General features: G+C 43.8%; 1 protein-coding gene across 1 annotated transcript in view; it reads right to left on the reverse strand.

Moving 5' to 3' along the window:
• Positions 1 to 12,279, reverse strand: part of SH3KBP1 (SH3 domain containing kinase binding protein 1) — a 279,554-nt gene that overhangs the window by 130,952 nt on the left and 136,323 nt on the right. The window contains exons 6-7 of the mRNA XM_029929622.1: positions 8,914 to 8,988; positions 5,145 to 5,350 (exon numbers count right to left, since the gene is read on the reverse strand). Of these exons, the coding sequence (XP_029785482.1) occupies positions 5,145 to 5,350; positions 8,914 to 8,988 (281 nt within the window). The remainder of the gene's footprint in view (positions 1 to 5,144; positions 5,351 to 8,913; positions 8,989 to 12,279) is intronic.

The raw sequence follows: 12,279 nt of genomic DNA on the forward strand, positions 1-12,279 counted from the left end.
AATTTTCACAAAATGAAATAAGATCGATATCAATAGAGAAATATACCATATTCATAAATTAGAAACGTATCAGTTCTCCATAAAAGTATACATAGAGTCAATGCAACCTTAATCAAAATTCCAAAAAAGAATTTTTTTTGGTGTTGGAGGGGTGGTGGTGATGACAAGCTAACTCTAAAATTTACGTGAAAATACAAGGGGTCAAGAATGGTTCAGGAAACCTTGAATAAGAGGAACAAAGATTGAGGACTTATACTGCCAGATATCAAGACTGACTCTACAGTAATTGAAGTAGTATAGAATGAGTGCAAAGACAAATACAGACCAACAGAACAGAGTTCAGAAATGGACTAACACATCCACGGACACTTAAATTATGGGAAAGTGATAATGACTGTACCATGCAGAAAGGATGATCTTTTCGATAAACATTGCTGGGTGAAATGGACACCCATACTGAAAAAAGGATTCTCTATCCACGGACTCATTTTATTCATTAACTGGCTTAGAACCTAGATGGAGGCAGGAGGTTACTGAGAGAGCCAAAATAAGTTTCTGTTAACTTCTTTGCTGACTTTGTTACTCTGTCTTCTGCAATCCACTCCTCCCACTGTAAACTGGAATACTTTCTCTAAATCACCTACCCGATCATTTCACTCTCTTACTGAAAATAACTCCCTACTGATGCTCCTCACTGCCTTTAAAGACCAGTTCCAAGCTACTTAACGAGTCATCAGGCCCCTCCTGATCTGGGCCCTGTTCCTTTTCTATTTTCATCTCTCCCTACTTCCTGCTGAAGCCTCAACATGTGTTCTGTGCTATCTCAATTTCGCTTTCAGACATTAATACATGTTGTTCTTCTCACCTTAATAACTCTATACTCCTTGGCTTGATGAATGTCTGCTGGCCGCCATGGTTCTCAGCCTAAACATCACTTCCTGTAGGCCTACAAACATTACTTCCTGTATGAAGGAGGTACACTTGTACATGAACACTCGCTCTCCAGCCTCCCTCATAATTCACCACTTCCTGCCAAGTACCACGTTCTCAACCTGATCTCAACCTGCGGCATTCCCCACACCTATATTGGTATTGCTTGTCTACTTCTCCGCAGCTCCCCGAGGGCAGTGACCTGGTCCTATTTACCCCAGTGCTGAACATACAGTGAGTACTTGATACATACTAGTTGAAATGAGTTACATAGATAATTTCAAAGTATTTTCTGTTACAGGCCATTTTTAAAAGTCCTATGAGGTAGGATACGTATACAGAGTATTCTCATTTTATATCTGGCCCAGTTGAGGTTAAGAGATTTTGTCAGAGTCAATCAGCTAGGACAGTGGTACCATGCCCTTCTTACCTTCTCATATTTAACTTGGTTCAACTTTAGCCACACAGTATTTTCCATTATTTTAATGCAACACATACTTACCTCTGGGCTTAGTTTCATTGTTATTTGTTCCCCAAGGTTCTTCTTTATTTAACCTTTTATCAAGGGGAATTTACAATATGTATAAAAATAGACTCTAGGCTACCAATCCACCATGTACTCACCCACTCAGTTTCAACGAGTATCAACTCATGACCGATCTTGTTTCCTTTGTGCCCCACCTACTCTTTCATCTTCCAAATTACTGGAAGCAAAGTCTCAGATATTAAATAACTTCATCTCTCAATATTTCAGTAAAATGGTGCATTAAACAAATCATTCACAGGCATATCCAACTGGTAGTATTAAAAGAACTTGTAAACAGGGTCCATCCTTACAACTCGATAAATTGAGAAGTGAGACTACTCACTATTTCCCTATTGATGGGGGGGGGGGGATGTTACCTAATACCTCTCCTGGTGTATAATTATCAGCCCCTGGTCACTCTGGCTAGGGGGATGTGCATTAGAGCCTCGCTAGAATAAGCACAAAATTTTCTAGTGACTGAGAAGAGTGGATCTCAAAAGTTCACAACTTGAAGGGACAATATAATATGCTTGCAGTTGTTAAAAATTACCAGATTCCTTTATTCCTTCATCCAAGTTATCAAATCAGCCATCTAAGAAGGCCAAGTGCCCCAGCCCACTGGGAGACCTGCTTGGGTCTCACCTAACAAATGCTGTCACAGGAGGTTCAGTCCGTGCTTCTGCAAAATCAAAACAGCGAGCTCAATTCTCAGAGGAAACTTCCTTCCTCAAACATAAATCTTGGACACGAAGCCATCTCAAAAGTGACGAGAACCAGGCTGTGCACTAGTAAAACATGATCGCCCTCACCAGCCCTCACTCCGGGTTGTGCAATAAAATAATGGACCCACAAATCTATGCAACCATCCATGGTGCCAACAACAGTGGGTGGAGATAGTTTTGAGTCCTTTTAGAGGCTGTAAAAAATTGTCCACAGCCAGTAAAGCAAGCTGGGAAGTTTATGTTTTCCCCAGAGGCTCCGCGATGAGAAGCGGGTTAAGATCACTGCCAGCACATGGTTTCCTTCTACAAACAAATCATGAATCAAGACGCATACACATGCACACACGTATATGCATTATGCTGCTGATGTTAACATGTCAGGTCACCAAGACCAAAACAGTAAATCTCTGCTTCACAAAAATGCAGTGAACCCCCAAACCATCATATTTTCAACTATATAACTGTTATATAATCCCACCCAGTTACATCATTTTATAGAGGTCTATAATGTCCAGAGGGCTATGTTAATACAGTTTTAATATTATTCATGTACCTATTACTTACTGGACACATCTACTGTGTGCCACGTGGTATTCTAAGCACATAGCATATATTGGTGAACAAAATAATAAACATAACAAAAAATAAATATGATGTTAGAAAGGGTTTCATGCTGTGGAAACAAAAAAAGCAGCACAAATGAGCAGGGTGGGCCAAGGGGGCAGGTTTCAGAATAAGTGGGCCAGGGCAGGGCTCGCTGAAAAGGTGAGTCAGAGCAAAGCAGCAGGGGGAGAGCCATGCAGGCAAGTGGGCAGGTGGACACAGGGTGTCTAGCCACAGGAAACCGCTGTGAAAAAGGCCCTCAAGTGGGAGAATACTTGGTATGCTTAAAGAAAAGCAAGGGGCCAGAACAGAGGAAGCGAGGGGAGAAGGTGAGGAACAAAGTCCAAGCGGTAATAGTTGAGTCACTTCAGCCTGGGGGCACTGGGGAACCTCTGCAGGGGTGCAAGCAGGGGTGTGGCATGATTGGATTTAGGGTTTCAAAGGATCACCCTCACTTCACTAGAGACTAGACTGTAGGGGAAGGGGAGAAGGGGAAAGCCCTATTAGGAGGCTACTGAGTGATGGTGAGAGGGTGGGGGAGCCACGGAGGTGATGAGGTGACAGCTCGTGGTGAGTGCCAGACATTCTGAGGGGGCAGAGCTGATGGAGTCGCCTGACCGATCGGACACGGATGTGAGAGGAAAAAAGTCAGGGACAACCCGAAGGCTTTCGTCGTGACCTGCAGGCGGGGGAGCAGAGCAGCCTTCGTGGAGACGGGAAGGCCGTGGGCAGAGTGGTTTACAGGGGGTGAGGAGTTGCTGAGGCTCGGATAGGCCGGTAAGAATTAAAGGTCTTCAAGTGCAGATGTGCAAATCAGCAGCTGGGTACGTGGCCCTGGGGTCCAGAGGAAAAGTGTGCTGAGGTGCGAACTTGAGATTATTATCTGTGACGTCAATACTGCTACTGCTAATAACCCAATTTACTACTGTGGTCAGAACAAATATTCATAGCAAAAATCAAAGTCACACACACACACACACACACTGTCCTTCTGCAGAGAAGAATAAGAGCAAGAATCATGATGCAAACAAAAGGCATTGTTTGCTGGCCGAGTCAACAATCATGTTCATTTCAACGACTTGAATAAAATGAAGAAAAACTACATCCATTGTTTCTTCCCAAGATGGGGACTTGCTCTTTTGTAAATATTTACAGGAGTCTGAAAGTGATCATGTGAAAGAGAAATGAGCTTGCAAGCTGGGATACCATCTAGATAGTTTTCAGATCTTGAGAAACATCCTATATTGCTTACTGAAAGAAACAATGCTGGCTCAGATAAGCTGCAGTGAAAGAAGTGTAAACGGAACAGTCTTTCATGTCTAAATCTTTCTATCTTTTTCATCTTCAAGAGTATTATGTGTCCCAAAGTGTCCTTTCCAGATTCTGTTTCTAATGCATGACACCAGGCAAGGTTGCTGGGAGCTCGGGGGAAAGAGGCGGGTGGAAGTCCCACAGCTGTGGAAGATGATGCAACTTTGAAAAATTCATCTCACCCGGAAAATGAAAAACATTTTAAAGCCACTGATAAACCTGCATTAGAGATGCTGCCAACGCCCCATCCCCCAAGCCTCCTGGCACAAACATCAAAGCAAAGGTTTCGGCACTAAATCGAATTAACAAACATTCCGTAAGCACAGCACGAGTGTAGCTTATTATAATCTGGAAAATTCCACAGAATTGATCAAATACAAAGTCAAGCTATGGTGCTCAGAAGTGTACCACAGTAGACATCACCGACTGCCACAAGCGCCATGGCTCTGGGCGTGTTGCTGTGGCAACCGTGTACCCAGCAGCAACATGCCGTCTGCCTCTTGCCAAGCCAGAACCAGAGGTAGAAGAAAACAGCCAGCTTCCTGATGGTAACCACCCAGTGAGTCTCAGCACGGCCCGTCTCCATCGTACACACACATGGGAGGCTTCCTTTCGGCAGCCTGAAATCATTCCCACCCAACTCCTGGAGGAAAAGTGCACGGCCCTTTCCTCTCCTGCAGAACCGGCCCACACACCCAGGTGCCAGGCACTGGAGAAATGGACAAGGAGATGCGAAAGATGAGCTGGGTCCAGGCGTGAGGGGCTTTTCGGGGGGTGGAGGGGAATGGAGAAGTGCAGGTCTATGTGAAAAGTCATACAGAGACACATTCTGTAGAGAGATGAGTCAGAGAAGCCCCAAAGTAGAGCCTGAGCCTTTCCAGGAAAGCAGCTCCCACACAGAGGGAGGACCCCAAAGGGGCAGGGCAAACAGCCAGCATGTGAGGACACTGACACCCCAAGAGAGGCATAAGAAGTCTCAGATGCCAAGCCTTCCAATGGACTTTTGGGTACTCCACACTGTGTTGAAATAAAGCAAAAATGGTCACACGTACCTTCTCCACCGGTAGAAAGTCATTCTCTACTTCAATCGACCTTGGTCTTAGTTTTATTGGTTTGTCTTTGAATATATCTCCAAAGCCCACTCCCTTAACTTTCTTCGGCTGGATTGCTGCGGTTGCGACTGTCCCGTTGGCACCTTCGGATTTGGTACTGCTCGAGTCACCCCCGTCACTCTCGGAGCCAGTGGTTTCCCTTAAACCTGTCAAGAGTGGGGATAGGGAGAGAAAGAGCTCAGAAATCAGCCACAGCCGTGAAGCACCTCCCAGCCAGCCAGGAGCCACTTCTGAAAGTGTTTCCGGGCACAGGGTGACCTGCACTGGGACTTCTCATTTAGTGTGTCAAATATGTTGCATTTGGGTGGCTCTGAGTTTTGTTCAATCTCCCCACCCCCAGCCTTTAATTTTAAGAAGTGAATAAAATTCTTCAAGAGAATCTACCTTCAAAGCAGATCTCTCTGTAAGTGTGACATTTCACCTCTCTTCAGCCAGAGCCTGATTCCGATACAAAGTTGTTTTGCCAGAGTCTATGCAGTAACAGCCCTTCCCACCCTGCCCTCGCCTCCCCCACCCCCAGTCAGTATCACATACTGTACCTCCAATCTCTATGACTCATGGCAATTAGCAATTAGCAATGAAAGTAACATTTCCTAAAGGGAAACTGTAAAGCTAAAAGCCATTTAAACAAATTAGCAATTAAAGAAACCACACAAAATTATGACTGCCAAAGAATTAAATCTCTTTGGATGGCTTCATGAGGAATAAATGCACACAGACGTGTTTCTCTAGGAAAGCATTAAACCAAACTTGACATTGAGACGCTGTCACTGGCAAGATTGATTATATTTGTTAAAGAGGGAAAGGAAGCTGCCCTCCCAGAGGCCAGAGGCCTCCAAGCCTACCGCTCTTCTTCCCTCCTTGAATACCACCATTTACCCAAAGGTGAATCCCTTTCTAAAGAAGAACACTGGGGACATGACACCCGTCCTTTGACCTCTTGTGGCACGTGATGGAAGTCATCAAATAGTTATCAGCAAGACAACATGAACACTTACCTCCCAGATTCTTTTTTCCCCAGACTCTGCCCACAATCATGCTCCTAAAAGGATGAGCCTATTTGTTTCCTAGTTAATTTCTGCATGTACATTCTGACTTTGAAAGTCAGTACACCAGTCATGTCATCAAGGGGCAGGGCTCGAAGGACATTTTATGGAGTACTAGTCAGCCATTCAATCTGTCTCTAAAACCTCTAGCTGTAGAGAATTGTTCCTAAACATTTACTATATAATCCCCTGATGCAGCACCGCCCTGGATGAAAGCACCTCATCAAACTTTGTTCTGTATGAGCCGATCGTGCGTTATCTTTCTATAGGGAAGGTGGCCTCCTCCTACGTAAGAACAATACACCAAATAATTGCTCACATAAAGTGTTATAAAATGTCGAAGCCATTCAAATAAAGAAGTCTCAGGGCAGGAAGAAACTGTTAAATGAAAACAGATAAAATATAGAAAGGTCATTATAAATTGCTAGCAAATTTCAAAATCAAATCCTTAAAATTAAAACAATGGTTGGGTTTGTTGCCGCTGCTGTTTTCAATAAAATGGTTATTTCTAAGCCAAAAAGGAAGGGGGGAGGAGGAAGATCCCTGGTGTACATTGTAATTAACTAAAGACTAGCATGTGTGAGCAAGCGCGGAGGGGAGGGCCCTGAGAAGCAGCCTACAGCAGTAGGGTCAGCAGCTCTTTCTCAGACTGGATCCGAGTGTGCAAACATGGAGAACCCCTCTGGATTAGCTATCCGTTCGTGTGTTTATTTGTTCATTGTTTTTGGAAATATCCCTGCTGGAGATATAATTTTGGAGTCTAAATATTGTGTCATTTCCCCTTTAACATGTTCTCATTTTGCCGTATGGATTCTTTCTATGTGATAAATGGCTTGTATATACTTTTCGAGGTTGGAAAGAACCATTTGAGGGTGGAATAAAGAAACAGTTAGTGGAAAGAAACCATCACCATCTTGCCCTCCCCGCCAGCACCAGCAGCAGCCCCAGCCCCAGCAGCAGCAGCAGCAGCAGCAGCAGATAGCAGGGCATATGGTTTAGGGCAAGGCTGTTTGAGTTCTTCAAAGAGAGAAATCTGAAAGAGTCTTCCACCATTCCTCATTAGCTAGAACCTATTTTCAACCACTGCCATTTGGATTTCACTGAGCTGCTGGCTTCAGGGATTTGCTGCCTTCCGGGCTCATCTTAATGACTTTATATTAATTGCTGTGAGAAACGCTCTTCATGTTAGGCAGGGATAGGTGGCGCAGCCACTCAACCACATAAGCGCAGACCAGGAAGGAAACACCCGGCAGATCTGTCTTCCAGACATTCTGGCAGCCTGCTTCCATCACTTTTAAGTATGTAAATTATATAGCTCAACACCTGGGTTGGTGAAATAACTCAAAATCTAGTTCCTTCCCTTTGGAGGGAAAGAAAGGTGACTTTTCATTTTTAGGTCAGTTGGTGCTGTATCTTTTAGCTACTGGCCCCCATCACACACACTATTCCGTAAAATGTCCCAGCATCACTCTCAGAGCGCCAGGTGACACCCACAAGCTGTACAGCCCCGAGTGTGGGCTGTGGGCTGGGGACAGTTCACACAGTGGTCACTACTGTTGCACAGGCAGAAGAGCATGGGAACCGGGCGTGTTTAGAAGCACTGAGGGCACTGTGTGCCAGCATGACTGCAGACGCGTGGCCACTGGACCGGTCTGGGTGCCCAGGGAATAGACCGGTCCTGGGCAAACGCCTGTGGGGAGGTGCAGATGGCACATTGCATGCTTAGCAAAGTCATGTTCGCCAAGACCAGGTATCTGTCCCTGGGTGAATGGAGAGAAAAATAACTTCCTCACTTCTGTATACGCAGGCCTGTGCGCATGTGTGTACATGGTGGAGGCTTTTCCTTCAAGGGGAAAAAAAAAAAAGAACAAAGCCTCAAATTTGTTACATGGCTGGCCAGATGACTTAATACATTATACTTTTGTGTAATTTACTTTAATAGTCCCACATGAATCAATTCAGATCTGTGAGCCATTTTTGTTTAAATAATTTAAAACTCCCATGTACAGTGCTTTTCAGTGGCAGGAACTGTTCTAAGGGCTTCAGGAAATCAATTCATGAATCTCTTTCACCTCCTTCCCTTCAACTTTTGGCAGCTTTATTTCACAACACAAAAGGCTATCTACGTGGGTCCTGCCAAAGGAAGGCTGTCGTGGGGGGATTGGCTGTGAGCAAAGCAGAACACAATTTCTGGCAGGGGCTGTCATGTCAAAGTCTTATTTCTTTGAACAACACAATGAAGAAATGGTTTACTGGTTTCCAATGGCCCCCGCAGGAAAAGCAGTAACCACGAGAGGAGGACAGCTCCAGGGAAAGCCATCTTACACCACCCAGAGGCCCAGAGGTCTTGGCACAAGTACGTACGCCAGGACCAATGCTGCTGGTCCCTTCTCTGCACGCATGGCTCATGCACACATGTTACACACATGGCAGAGGCACAAAGCAAACAAGAAAGCACCAGGGCTGGTGATGACAATGCCCCTGTAGCACACACCAAGGAGACAGCACTTATTCAGGCAGATAAGTCCATGTCCTTGGAGCAGAAATTCACACGGACACGTGGCAGAAGCATGGGCAGCTCAGGGAAGAGTGCAGCCGCGTCAAGAACCACGAGTACCCGGATCTTAGCTTTACAAGTGCTTCCTGCTGTTAAGGTCACTCACTGTAATAGCGTCTGTGGCCCTCCGTCTTTCCCGGTGCAGCTCGGTATAGAATTGTCCCTTCAAAGGTAGTCTTTCCTGACAGTGAATGAGAGAAGAGAAGGGGAGAGAAAAACAAGACGGGGGAAGGGGTAGCAAATGATGGCAAGAGAAGGAAGAGGGAGAGTCTTTAACTGAACTTGCCTTCAGTGAATCCGCTGTAAGAGTTTTATCGGCAAATTAATTAGAGACCATTAGGCAGAATTTAAGAATGTTACTGAATGAGCCCAAAGTCCCCACGCAATGAGCGCCCAGAATCGGGGCTTGCCTCTGCACATGACTGGCATGTTGATTATGCCCAATTTAAACCTGGAAGCCATTTCTACATTTTAACTCAAGAACAGGAAAACCTCAATTAACCGGAGGAAATCCAATTAATCAGAGTCCTTAATGAACTCAGCTGTACAGTGCAAACTTCTCTTTGGAGAGTATGGCCCATGCATAATACAGATTTAGGCCCATTCTTTTTTCTCTTCTACCCCTAGAGCCCTGTATGATACAAACTGATACCCATGACCCCAAGATTCTAAAACAAAGTACAGAATTCTCTTTAAAGATCTTACCCTTAGTACCTTCTAGCAAGAAAAGATACTAACTAATATGCTAGAGGAGGGTTTTCACCAATGAGGTTTAAAACCAATAGTGGCATTCGCGTAGATGTTAGGGGTTTTCTGCTGAGCACTGAAGATACCAGAAAATACTATTTTTCTTGGAACACCTTAATTGATCTTTTACCATACCAGTCATGAGACTGTGTACTTAAGCATGAGGACAGAGAACTCATTCACTGTCAAATGTCAAATTATCTTTTTTGCTGTTATGAGTAGCGGTTATCAATAGCATAGGACTAGACACACAGCTAAAGCCCAAATTTCTCTGGAATCATGGATAAGTACAGAAAATACACACACACACACACACACACACACACACACACACACCCCTCCCCCCCCCCTTCCAGAGGATACCATTGGCAGGTGAATGGTTTGCCAAAGGCAAACTCAATTAATATATGCATTACCCAACAAATAGGTTCTTTAATAGCTTACAAGCTAAACATCCAACTGGAGGCCAGTCATAAGGCTCACTCATAATAAGTCTGAGGGAGGGAAAGGCAGGTTATGTTTACAGGAGAGGAACTGAGAAGGAGGGACCGACTTGTCTCACTTCTTAGAATATTCTTCAGGGAAATGGAAAACCCCAATAGGAACCATCAAGTCAGCCTGTGGGCCACATCACTCCTGATACATGAAGAGAACCATGGGTGACTGAAATGCCCTCGGGTATGTCCCATTTCCATATCCTACAGGCAAGGCGGGACACCCCTGCTCTCTGAAATCTGCCCTTTATGACAAATGTGCTCCGTCCAATTAACGCAAAAAATGAGATGTTCAAAATCACTGGCTACATAAGAACCATCCAAAGAAACAATCAAGTGTTTCAAAGGTTCTCATTAGATGTGCAGCTCTTGAGGAGTTTGATGCAAAGGAATGGAGCAAGTAACAGCGGTTGTTTGCTTTGGGCAAATTTTTACTCTGCTTCGCTCTGGTCATTACAGTGACATTACTCCTAAGGAACGCAGATGTTTTGTGAGCGAGGTCCTCCCAAACATAATAGCAAGGGTCCTCTCGGCGTCAGAAAAAGTCAGCGTAAGAAGAAGAAATCAGTATTTTGATAAAGTCCCTCTAAGTGCAACAGAATCTCCCTGTGTTCTTTCTTCCCTAGGACCAAGTCTGAGGGTCACTGAGAGACCCCACAGCTCTCATGTCTCCGGATGGCCGAGCATTTGTGCAAAGCCCCCTGCACGCTGGTAGCAAGGTGCCAGGAAAAGGAGCCTGGCGGGGGGTGAGTGTGGACACACTTGTTCTATCTAAAGGGCAAAAGAGGGGCCCTTGGGTGGCTCAGTTGGCTGAGCATCTGACTCTTGATTTCGGTTCAGGTCATGATCCCAGGATAGTGGGATCAAGCCCTGTGTAGGGCTCCTTGCAGAGCATGGAGCCTGCTTACGATTCTCTTTCTCTCTCTCTAAAGTAAAAAAATAAAATAAAATACAGAGCAAAAGAGACAGACAATTGGAAGAAAGTTCATGAATATAAGTGCTATTTATGCCATTGGGAGAAATACTCTAGTATCACTGTTAAATATTAATACTTAAAGGCAGCAAACACTGCAAAATGGAAGGATTTTAGATTTTCAACAGAAAGTTATCTGCTTATCCTAGAATCTAATTTTGCCTGAAACTGTTTCATCAATTTGCTATTTGCTGTCCACAGCTAGTAGAAGATCATATGCAAAACAAACACCATCTAATATTAAAAAGAACAGGAAGTACAAGATAAAAAAGAATAATCTGTCTCTTACAACTAATGAAATAGAACATTTCTCTATCATGAAAGTGGTGTGCCCCAAGTTTTTAGAGGCCATCTCCATCTTTGTCTTAGCTTGACAAATCACTAGAGCATCAGAATCTAACATTTCCAAATAAGGAATTGGGAAAACAAGAAAGTCAATTCAACCTGAAATCTCATGGCTATTAATGGTTATAGAATGGAAATGCAAACTTTCTCCCTCTGAAAATTATGGAAAGTGAAAACGGTTCTGTAGCTAAACAATGTCTCTTTAAAAACAAAAACAGGAATATTTTTTAGTTTTACAACAATTATTTTAGAATCTGAGAAATTCAAGAATATTAAACAAGATGTTAGAAACAGGAAATGACATGTTTATGCCTTAAATACAAAACAAAATTTGTCTAAAAATGAGATTGGATAACAGTAATTTCTGGATTTGCCTCTCGGTCTAAATAAATCTTACAGATTCAAGATGTTCCCTGATTATAATTTAATATAGTTATCAATATAATTTCTAATTCTGTTTCACATTGTTTCGTCAATACTAGCACAGGCAAAGTGGAAAATGAAAAGGTAATTAATCCTGATCTGTGGTAATAAGAAGAAATAAGCAAAACTCGACTCCAGTTTGAAATTTGTCAGACTCTCTGTGAATGGGTACAGCGCAGGCCAGAATGAAGGCAATACCGAAGTGTGTGTGGAAAGCCATGCCACACCCCGGACTTAGTTTCACTAGACTTTCATGTTCTTATCTGACATCAGGCCAGAAGATCTCTAAATTCCTTTCCATCCCTAACATAAGATTCTGTCTGCACTAGTATTACAACTACTTGGATGTTTTATTTTGTAAAAACCTAATCAACTCGATTTTTTTTCACCATTGGTCTGCTACACAGGAGCCCAGTTCATTCTTTTAAAACATTCCTTGCTGGTGTCACTTTGCAAGCCCTAACAGAGCTGCGTGATCATCATCAGTGGC

This window comes from Suricata suricatta, chromosome X, assembly GCF_006229205.1.
Source record: "Suricata suricatta isolate VVHF042 chromosome X, meerkat_22Aug2017_6uvM2_HiC, whole genome shotgun sequence".
Lineage (NCBI taxonomy): Eukaryota > Metazoa > Chordata > Mammalia > Carnivora > Herpestidae > Suricata > Suricata suricatta.